The following is a 12022-nucleotide window of genomic DNA, read 5'->3' on the forward strand; positions in this document are numbered from 1 at the left end:
GAAAGCTGGCTGATGCTTAGACACACGGGGTGTATTTTGCTTCATACCCTGTAATGTTTCAGATTGATTGATCAGATCCATCAAATCAATTTTATTTATATAGCTCCAACAAAGTTGCCCCGAGGTGCTTTATATTGTAAGGCAAAAGCCATACAATAATTACAGAAAAACCCCAACGGTCAAAACGACCCCCTGTGAGCAAGCACTTGGCAACAGGAAGAAACCTCCAGCAGAACCAGGCTCAGGGAGGGGCAGTCTTCTGCTGGGACTGGTTGGGGCTGAGGGGAGACAATCAGGGAAAAGACATGCTGTGGAAGAGAGCAGAGATCAGTCACTAATGATTAAATGCAGAGTGGTGCATACAGAGCAAAAAGAGAAAGAAACAGTGCATCATGGGAACCCCCAGCAGTCTAAGTCTATAGCAGCATAACTAAGGGATGGTTCAGGGTCACCTGAAAAGCAGCACTGAGGTCTAACAGGACAAGCACAGAGATGAGTCCACTGTCTGAGGCCATAAGAAGATCATTTGTAACCTTCACTAATGCTGTTTCTGTACTATGATGAATTCTAAAACCTGACTGAAACTCTTCAAATAGACCATTTCTCTGCAGATAATCAGTTAGCTGTTCTACAACTACCCTTTCAAGAATTTTTGAGAGAAAAGGAAGGTTGGAGATTGGCCTATAATTAGCTAAGATAGCTGGGTCAAGTGATGGCTTTTTAAGTAATGGTTTAATTACTGCCACCTTAAAAGCCATCTAATAAAGAAAAATTGATCATATTTAAGATCGAAGCATTAATTAATGGTAGGGCTTCCTTGAGCAGCCTGGTAGGAATGGGGTCTAATAGACATGTTGATGGTTTGGAGGATCTAAGTAATGAAAATTACTCAGACAGAACAAATGGAGAGAAAGAGTCTAACCAAATACCAGCATTACTGAAAGCAGCCAAAGAAAGATATGTCTTTGGGATGGTTATGAGTAATTTTTTCTCTAATAGTTAAAATTTTATTAGCAAAGAAAGACATGAAGTCATGATTAGTTAAAGGAATACTCGGCTCAATAGAGCTCTGACTCTGTCAGCCTGGCTACAGTGCTGAAAAGAAACCTGGGGTTGTTCTTATTTTCTTCAATTAGTGATGAGTAGTAAGATGTTCTAACTTTACGGAGGGCTTTTATATAGAGGAACAGACTCTTTTTCCAGGCTAAGTGAAGATCTTCTAAATTAGTAAGACGCCATTTCCTCTCCAACTTACGGGTTATCTGCTTTAAGCTGCGAGTTTGAGTTATACCACGGAGTCAGGCACTTCTGATTTAAGGCTCCCTTTTTCAGAGGAGCTACTGCATCCAAAGTTGTGCTCAGTGAGGATGTAAAACTATTGACGAGATAATCTATCTCACTCACAGAGTTTAGATAGCTACTCTGCACTGTGTTGGTATATGGCATTGGAGAACATAACAAAGAAGGAATCATATCCTTAAACCTAGTTACAGCGCTTTCAGAAAGACTTCTACTGTAATGAAACTTATTCCCCACTGCTGGGTAGTCCATTAAAGTAAATGTTATTAAGAAATGATAAGACAGAAGGGGGTTTTCAGGGAATACTGTTAAGTCTTCAATTTCCATACCATAAGTCAGAATAAGATCTAAAGTATGGTTAAAGTGGTGGGTGGACTCATTTACATTTTGAGTGAAGCCAATTGAGTCTAATAATAGATTAAATGCAGTGTTGAGGCTGTCATTCTCAGCATCTGTGTGGATGTTAAAATCGCCCACTATAATTATCTTATCTGAGCTAAGCACTAAGTCAGACAAAAGGTCTGAAAATTCACAGAGAAACTCAAAGTAACGACCAAGTGGACGATAGATAATAACAAATAAAACTGTTTTTTGGGACTTCCAATTTGGATGGACAAGACTAAGTTGAGCTTTCAAATGAATTAAAACTCTGTCTGGGTTTTTGATTAATTAATAAGCTGGATTGGAAGATTGCTGCTAATCCTCCCCCTCGGCCTGTGCTAACGGCATTCTGACAGTTAGTGTGACTCGAGGGTGTTGACTCATTTAAACTAACATATTCATCCTGCTGTAACCAGGTTTCTGTAAGGCAGAGTAAATCAATATGTTGATCAATTATTATATCATTTACTAACAGGGACTTAGAAGAGAGAGACCTAATGTTTAATAAACCACATCTGTTTTAGTCTGTGGTGCAGTTGAAGGTGCTATATTATTTTTTTCTTTTGGAATTTTTATGCTTAAATAGATTTTTACTGGTTGTTGGTGGTCTGGGAGCAGGCACCGTCTCTACGGGGATGGGGTATTGGGGGGATGGCAGGGGGAGAGAAGCTGCAGAGAGGTGTGTAAGACTACAACTCTGCTTCCTGGCCCCAACCCTAGATAGTCACGGTTTGGAGGGTTTAATAAAATTGGCCAGATTTCTAGAAATGAGAGCTGCTCCATCCATGCCGTCTCTCCTAACAAGACCAGGTTTTCCCCAGAAGCTTTGCCAATTATCTATGAAGCCCACCTCATTTTTTGGACACCACTCAGACAGCCAGCAATTCAAGGAGAACATGCGGCTAAACATGTCACTCCTGGTCTGATTGGAGAGGGGCCCAGAGAAAAGAGATCTTGATTATTGAAAATATATCTCGAACCATGTAGTTCACGTTGCCATGAAACATGACTTGTTGGAATGAGACCATGTGTGGTTTCATGCAGGTGCTGCCTTTTCTTTTAATTTCAGAAGGCAAGAATAATGGAGGTTTCAAACGCTATGGCCGCAAGCGTGAACCTTCTTTTCCAAAAAGTGACGGCTTTCCAGGCCCTCGCCGTCCCAATTCACAGAAAAGTAAGAATTTTGACAAGAGACCCCCTCAGAGGGGTGCAGGACGACCTTACTGTGTTCCAGGTGGAGGACGACGTGAGGAGGTGAGTACAACTCCTCCCCCCCCCCCCACACACACACACACAAATTAAGGAAATTTGTAATTGGTTGGGATTGTGCATAGAACTGCTCCTGTTGATGCTGGTGATAACTCACCTTCATGGTTTCATAATTTGATTGTATAATTCTTCCAGAAACCGTTGGGCAAAGTCCCTGTATGAAGTCAATTTGACATGTCAGTGATGGGCCTTATTATAATGACGATGGCTCCTATCAAAACTGACCATTCACAGCTTGTGATACCTTTCCTTTCATTTTCAGTAACATTGAAAATGATCACTTCAGGATGCTGTCAAGATGAAATGAGCATCATTTGTCCTCATGTTGTTTTTACTACAAAAAAAACACTAAAATACCCTTTCTCGGTTACCATGGCAACCATTCATTGTATATGCCAGAAATGGCAGAAATTCTACAACCCCTGGCAAAAATTATGGAATCACCAGCCTCGGAGGATGTTCATTCAGTTGTTTAATTTTGTAGAAAAAAAGCAGATCACAGACATGACACACAACTATATTCATTTCAAATTGCAACTTTCTGGCTTTACGAAACACTATAAGAAATCAGGAAAAAAAAATTGTGGCAGTCAGTAACGGTTACTTTTTTTAGACCAAGCAGAGGGAAAAAAATATGGAATCACTCAATGCTGAGGAAAAAATTATGGAATCATGAAAAACAAAAGAACACTCCAACACATCACTAGTATTTTGTTGCACCACCTCTGGCTTTCATAACAACTTGCAGTCTCTGAGGCATGGACTTAATGAGTGACAAACAGTACTCTTCATCAATCTGGCTCTAACTTTCTCTGATTGCTGTTGCCAGATCAGCTTTGCAGGTTGGAGCCTTGTCATGGACCATTTTCTTCAACTTCCACCAAAGATTTTCAATTGGATTAAGATCCGGACTATTTGCAGGCCATGACATTGACCCTATGTGTCTTTTTGCAAGGAATGTTTTCACAGTTTTTGCTCTATGGCAAGATGCATTATCATCTTGAAAAATGATTTCATCATTCCCAAACATCCTTTCAATTGATGGGATAAGAAAAGTGTCCAAAGTATCAACGTAAACTTGTGCATTTATTGATGATGTAATGACAGCCATCTCCCCAGTGCCTTTACCTGACATGCAGCCCCATATCATCAATGACTATGGAAATTTACATGTTCTCTTCAGGCAGTCATCTTTATAAATCTCATTGGAACGGTACCAACCAAAAGTTCCAGCATCATCACCTTGCCCAATGCAGATTTGAGATTCATCACTGAATATGACTTTCATCCACAGTCCACGATTGCTTTTCCTTAGCCCATTATAACCTTGTTTTTTTCTATTTAGGTGTTAATGATGCCTTTCGTTTAGCTTTTCTGTATGTAAATCCCATTTCCTTTAGGCGGTTTCTTACAGTTCGGTCACAGACGTTGACTCCAGTTTCCTCCCATTCGTTCCTCATTTGTTTTCTTGTGCATTTTCAATTTTTGAGACATATTGCTTTAAATTTTCTGTCTTGACGCTTTTATGCCTTCCTTGGTCTACCAGTATGTTTGCCTTTAATAACCTTCCCATGTTGTTTGTATTTGGCCCAGAGTTTAGACACAGCTGTCTGTGAACAACCAACATCTTTTGCAACATTGCGTGATGATTTACTCTCTTTTAAGAGTTTGATAATCCTCTCCTTTGTTTCAGTTGACATCTCTCGTGTTGGAGCCATGATTCATGTCAGTCCACTTGGTGCAACAGCTCTCCAAGGTGTGATCACTCCTTTTTAGATGCAGACTAATGAGCAGATCTGATTTGATGCAGGTGTTAGTTTTGGGGATGGAAATTTACAGGGTGATTCCATAATTTTTTCCTCAGAATTGAGTCCATATTTTTTCCCTCTGCTTGGTCTAAAAAAGTAACCGTTACTGACTGCCACAATTATTTTTCCTGATTTCTTACAGTGTTTCTTAAAGCCAGAAAGTTGCCATTTGAAATGACTTTAGTTTTGTGTCATGTCTGTGATCTGCTTTTTTTCTACAAAATTAAACTGAATGAACATCCTCCGAGGCCGGTGATTCCATAATTATTGCCAGGGGTTGTAGATAATAATGACAGAAGTCTTCATTAGCTTTGTATTAATGTTCAGAAGAAGTGACTTGATTTCATCACTAAGTGATGCTATCATCCAACATGAATAGATGAGAGCTTCATCCTTCAGACAGCTGTGTTCATGGGTAAGGCTAGTTGGGACTATACAGTGAGGAAAATAAGTATTTGAACACCCTGTGATTTTGCAAGTTCTCCCACTTAGAAATCATGGAGGGGTCTGAAATTTTCATCTTAGGTGCATGTCCACTGAGAGACATAATCTAAAAGAAAAAAATCCGGAAATTACAATATATGATTTTTTTTTTTTTTTTTTGCAAGTAAGTATTTCAACATCTGCCAATCAGCAGAAATTCTGGCCATCAAAGACCTGTTTGTCCACCTCTAAAAAGTCCACCTCCACTTATTATTCCAAATTAGAAGTACCTATTTGAGGTCGTTAGCTGCATAAAGACACCTGTCCACCCCACACAATCAGTAAGACTCCAACTACTAAAATGGCTAAGACCAATGAGCTGTTCAAAGATACCAGAGACAAAATTGTAGACCTCCACAAGGCTGGAAAGGGCTACAGGGCAATTGCCAAGCAGCTTGGTGAAAAAAGATCAACTGTTGGAGCAGTTATTAGAAAATGGAAGAAGCTAAACATGACTGTCAATCTCCCTCGGACTGGGGCTCCATGCAAGATCCCACCTCGTGGCGTATCAGTGATCCTAAGAATGGTGAGGAATCAGCCCAGAACCGTGCGGGAGGAGTTGGTCAATGACCTGGAGAGCGCTGGCACCACTGTTTCCAAGGTTACTGTTGGTAATACACTAAGGCTTCATGGGTTAAAAACATGCATGGCAATGCAGGTTCCCCTGCTTAAATCAGCACACGTCCAGACCCATGTTAAGTTTGCCCATGACCATTTGGATGATCCAGAGGAGTCATGGGAGAAAATTATGTGGTCAGATGAGACCAAAATAGAACTTTTTTTTTTTTATTAATTCCACTCACCGTGTTTGGAGGAAGAAGAATGACGAGTACCATCCCAAAAACACCGTCCCTACTGTGAAGCATGGGGGTGGAAGCATCATGCTTTGGGGGTGTCTTTCTGCACATGGGACAGGAGGACTGCACTGTATTAAGGAAAGGATGACTGGGCCATGTATTGAGATTTTGGGGAACCTCCTCCTTCCCTCAGTTAGAGCAATGAAGATGGGTTGTGGATGGGCACACAGCCAGGATAACCAAGGAGTGGCTCTTTAAGAAGCATATCAAGGTTCTGGAGTGGTCTGGCCAGTCTCCAGACCTAAACCCAATAGAAAATCTTTGGATGGAACTCAAACTCCGTGTTTCTCAGCGACAGCCCAGTAACCTGGCTGATCTAGAGAAGATCTGTGTGGAGGAATGGGCCAAAATCCCTGCTGCAGTGTGTGCAAACCTGGTGAAACACTAAAAGAAACGTTTGACCTCTGTAATTGCAAACAAAGGCTACTGTACCAAACATTAACATTGATTTTCACACGTGTTGAAATACTTATTTGCAGCAATAATATACAAATAAATTAAGAAATCATACATTGTGATTTCTGTTATTTTTTGTTTTGTTTTTTTTAGATTGTCTCTCACAGTGGACATGCACCTAAGATGAAAATTTCAGACCCCTCCATGATTTCTAAGTGGGAGAACTTGCAAAATCGCAGTGTGTTCAAATACTTATTTTCCTCACGGTGTATGTGTGGTGGCAGTGAACTTGGAGCAGAAATGCATAATGTCCCCCCCCCCCATTTTCTTTTTCCCCCCTTTTTGGCTTTCCAGGTAGCAGAGACGCACCGAGCCGAGTTTAGCCCGGCTCAGTTTTCTGGACCTAAAAAGATAAGCCTGAACCATCTGTTGAACTTCACCTTTGAGCCTCGTGGTGGGCATGGTGGAGCCGGAGAAAGAGGTCACTCATACTGGGGCCGCCGAAATAAATGGGGCCACAAGCACAAGCCGTTCAATAAGGAACTTTTTCTGCAGGCCAAGTAAGCACCCAGTACATTCTGTCAGCACTCAGGTCAATGTTTGGTGCTTTTACTTGCTTAAGATTTTAGGTTTCAGTGACACCAAAAAATGTGCACATATAATCACTAAAAATAATGAAATGTCATGAGCAGTGTCATTTGCTCATAACTTCTCACTCTGCATGTAACGAAATTATCCCATGATCCACAAAACAATAAAATATTTTGAAAATACTCAGGTTTGCCTCCGCATGGATTGGAGAAGCCACAGACACCATGTGTGCACGCTCGTCAATGTAAGTGTTGCACTTGCCAATTAAAAGGATTCTGCTGGTGAGAATTCATGACGACACGTATAAAAAACAAACAAAAAAAAACATGCATCACTAACCTGAACCACTCTGTGGAAACGGGGCTGTCAGTAGCCTGTAAAAATCCATAAATTTATGGGACTGATGTCACTCCTCCTTTTTCGCCAATGTCAGGACTCGCCCGGAAGTTCCTGGTTTTAGTGGCGCGCAGTTAAAAATCCAAATATTTATCTCTTCAGTAACTGCACACCAGGAAAGGATAAATTTCAGTTTAATTTGTCTTAAATACTCTTTTTTTTTTTTTTTTTTTTTTTTATCGTGTCACCTACACTTTAAAGAAATAGTTCATCAGTCATACGTGTTCAAGGAGCCACTGCATATGTCTAATCAAATAAATGTATCAATCTTTACTGTTAAAGGATGGCATCAGGTCTTTATTTCTGTGTGACATGGCTGAGATGTGCTGTGACTGTGCCGGGCAGTTGGGAGCTGTGTGCAGGCTGAAGTCAGGCCAGATGTCTGTGTGCCACAGCGGCGTGCAACGCTACGCGAGATACAAAAATCAGTTTTTTCAATTTATTTTCATTTATATAGCACCAAATCACAACAGAGTTGCCTCAAGACACTTCACACAAGTAAGGTCTAACCTTACTAACCCCCAGAGCAGCAGTGGTTAGGAAAAACTCCCTCTGAGGAAGAAACATCCAGCAGACCAGACTCAAAGGAGTGACCCTCTGCATGAGCCATGCTACGGACATAAATTACAGAACAATTCACAAAATTAATATACAGGAAATGCTGTTGGTGCACAGGACAGGAGGGTCTCCAGCACAAATACCACACCCGTCTCTGGATGGAGCTGCACCTTAAACAGAGAAAAAACAGAATCAGGCATCAGAAAGACAAGAAATGCAGTATAATTTGTCAGCATTAAACAACAAGAAAAACGGGAAATACTAAGGTGATTGCTGGCCACTAGCCCTAAGCTTCATTAAAAGACCCAGAATTTAGGTAAAGGTGAGGCCGTGGCACGCTCCGTTTTCTCATAAAATTAATTAAAACAATAAAAAGTGTAGAACTATACTATGCCACTGTGCTGGTCATACGAAAGGGAAAATAAGTGCGTCTTAAGTCTGAACTTGAAAGTCTCCACAGAATCTGACTTTTATTGATGCAGGGCGTCATTCCACAGAACAGGGGGCACGATAAGAGAAAGCTGTGTGACCCGCAGACTTCTTATTCACCCTAGGGACCCAAAGTAGTCCTACATCCTGAGAATGCAAAGCCTGGGCTGGTATGTAGGGTTTAATTAGGTCAGCTAAGTAGGGAGGCGCCAGTCTGTGAACAGTTTTATAGATTAGTAGTAGAACCTTAAAATCTGATCTCACTGGGACAGGAAGGCAGTGAAGGGATGCCAAAATGGGTGTAATGTGGCTGAAGTTTCTGCTTCGTGTCAAAAGTCTGGCTGCAACATTTTGAACAATTGGAGAGCCCTAATACTGGACTGCAGTAAAACAGAAAATAGAACATTGCAGTAGTCCAGTCTAGAAGAGATAAAGGCATGGATCAGGGTCTCAGCATCAGCCATAGACAGGATGGGATGAATCTTTGCTATATTTCGCAGATGCAAGAAAGTAGTCCTCGTAATATTTCTAATGTGGAGGTCAAAGGACAATGCAGGATCAAACATGACCCTAAGGTTGCTTACTTTGTCAGTGTGATGTATGACACACTAGCCTAGGCTGAGCATTAACTGGTCAAATTGATGCCGATGTCTCACTGGACCAATAGCCATCATTTGTCCTATCAGAGTTTAAAAGTAGGAAGTTTCTATACAGCCAACTTTTCACTGATGCAAGACAATCGTCTAAGGATTTTATGTGAATGAGATTACCTGCAGTTATCGGCATGTATAACTGCGTATCATCAGCATAGCAGTGAAAGGTAATCCCAAAATGCTGCAATATTTGCCGAAAGGGTGCTACAGTGAGGATAATATGTATTTGAACACCCTGCGGTTTTGCAAGTTCTCCCACTTAGAAATCATGGAGGGTCTGAAATTTTCATCTTAGGTGCATGTCCACTGTGAGAGACATCTTAAAAAAAAAAAAAAAAAAAAAAAATCCGGAAATCACAATGTTTTTTTTTGTTTGTTTGTTTTTTTTAATAATTTATTTGTATGTTGCTGCTGCAAATAAGTATTTGAACACCTACGAACCAGCAAGAATTGTGGCTCTCACAGACCTGTTAATTTTTATTTAAGAAGCCCTCTTATTCTACATTCCTTACCTGTATTAATTGCACATTTTTGAACTTGTTACCTGTATAAAAGACACCTGTTTACACACTCAATCAATCACACTCCAACCTGTCCACCATAGCCAAGACCAAAGAGCTGTCTAAGGACACCAAGGACAAAACTGTAGACCTGCACAAGGCTGGGATGGGCTGCAAGCAGCTTGGTAGAAGACAACAACTGTTATGATTATTTATTAGAAAGTGGAAGAAACACAAGATGACTGTCAATCTCCCTCGGTCTGGGATTCCATGCAAGATCTCACTTTGTGGGGTAAGGATGATTCTGAGAAAGCTCAGAACTACACAGGATGACCTGAAGATAGCTGGGACCACAGTCACAAAGATTACATTAGTAACACATGATGCTGTCATGGTTTAAAATCCTGCAGGGCAGCAAGGGCCCCCTGCTCAAGCCAGCACATGTCCATGCCCGTTTGAAGTTCACCAGTGACCATCTGGATAATCCAGAGGAGGCATGGGAGAAGGTCATTTGGTCAGATGAGACCAGAATAGAGCTTTTTGGAATCAACTCCGCTTACCATGCTTAGAGGATGAGAACAACCCCAAGAAAACCATCCCAACCGTGACGCATGGGGGTGGAAGCATTATTCTCTGGGGGTACTCTTCTGCAAATGGGACAGGATGACTGCTCCGTATTGAAGGGAGGATGGATGGGGTCATGTATTGTGAGATTTTGGTAAACAACCTCTTTCCCTCAGTAAGAGCATTGAAGATGGGTCATGGCTGGGTCTTCCAGCATGACGGTGACCCCAAACACACAGCCAGGGCAACTAAGGAGGGGCTCTGTAAGAAGCATTTCAAAGTCCTGGAGTGGCCTGGCCAGTCTCCAGACCTGAACTCAATAGAAAATCTTTGGAGGGAGCTGAAACTCCAAACCTGAAAGATCTAGAAAAGATCTGTATGGAGGAGTAGACCAAAATCCCTGCTGCAGTGTGTGCAAACCTGGTGAAAAACTACAGGAAGCATTTGACCTCTGTAATTGCAAACAAAGGCTACTGTACCAAATATTAACATTGATTTTCACAGGTGTTAAAATACTTATTTGCAGCAGTAATATGCAAATAAATTATAAAAAAAAAAAAAATCATATACGAGGTCTGTCAATAAAGTAACGGTCCTCTTTATTTTTTTCAAACACTATATGGATTTCATTCATATGTTTTTACCTCAGACATGCTTGAACCCTCGTGCGCATGCGTGAGTTTTTCCATGCCTGTCGGTGACGTCATTCGCCTGTGGAGCACGCCTTGGGAAGGAGTGGTCCCGCCCCGTCGTCGGATTTTCATTGTCTGGAAATGGCAGAATGAAAAGGACTTTTTTTCCATCAGAATTTTTTCAAAAGTTGTTAGAGACTGGCACCTGGAAACCATTCGAAAAATTTATCTGGCTTTCGGTAAAAATTTTACGGGCTTCACAGAGAATAAGGACTTTAACTACAGCTTTAAGGACTGCTTTAAAGACGCTCACCGCTCTCCGAGCTGCGACGAGGCACAAACCACTAGATCATTTCTAAACGGATGGCTCTGTGGATACGAGACCGTTGTGTGCTCTTTCTCTGGTTATCACGAGCTGGACATTTGCCGTTTTCTGGCAAATTTCACTTTTAACAAGAGATTTTGTCATGGAAAGCCGCGCGGAGGCTTTGTGCATCACGACCGATTCGCTGATGAAGCGAGACAAAGGAACACCTCCGTTTTGGAGTGTTAGAGGACAAGTTGGGACATGCCTATCTCGGTTTTCAGTGCTTACCAGTCGAGTGAGTATAAGAGAAATTGTGGAGAGCTGGACATGTCCCAACTTGGCCTCCGCGCGGCTTTCCATGACAAAATCTCTTGTTAAAAGTGAAATTTGCCGGAAAATGGCAGGTGTTCAGCTCTTGTGATAACCAGAGAAAGAGCACACGACGGTCTCGTATCCACAGAGCCATCTGTTTAGAAATGATCCAGTGGTTTGTGCCTCGTCGTCGCAGCTCGGAGCGCGGCGCGCCGAGCGTCCTTAAAGCTGTAGTAAAAGTCCTTATTCTCTGTGAAGCCCGTAAAATTTTCACTGAAAGCCAGAAATTTTTCCAATGGCTTCCAGGTGCCAGTCTCTAACAGCTTCTGAAAAAATTCTGATGGGGAACAAAACCCCAAATCATTCCGCCATTTCCAGACAATGAAAATCTGACGAGGGGGCGGGACCACTCCTTCCCAAGGCGTGCTTACAGGCGAATGACGTCACCGACAGGCGTGGAAAAACTCACGCATGCGCACAAGGGTTCAAGCATGTCTAACGTAAAAACATATGAATGAAATCCATATAGTTTCTGAAAAAAAAAAAGGACCGTTACTTTGACAGACCTCGTATTGTGACTTCTGGAT

General features: G+C 41.6%; 1 protein-coding gene across 3 annotated transcripts in view; it reads left to right on the forward strand.

The window, feature by feature from the left end:
* rnf10 (ring finger protein 10) overlaps positions 1–12022 on the forward strand; it is a 70419-nt gene that overhangs the window by 21206 nt on the left and 37191 nt on the right. For all 3 annotated transcript variants that reach the window (XR_004560603.1, XR_004560604.1, XM_034169672.1), the window contains exons 2-3: positions 2750–2934; positions 6848–7053. Coding sequence is in view for 1 of the 3 variants with exons in the window: in XM_034169672.1 (XP_034025563.1) it covers positions 2750–2934; positions 6848–7053 (391 nt within the window). In the remaining 2 variants the exon portion in view is untranslated. The remainder of the gene's footprint in view (positions 1–2749; positions 2935–6847; positions 7054–12022) is intronic.

The sequence above is a fragment of the Thalassophryne amazonica genome, chromosome 5, assembly GCF_902500255.1.
Source record: "Thalassophryne amazonica chromosome 5, fThaAma1.1, whole genome shotgun sequence".
Taxonomy (NCBI): Eukaryota; Metazoa; Chordata; class Actinopteri; order Batrachoidiformes; family Batrachoididae; genus Thalassophryne; species Thalassophryne amazonica.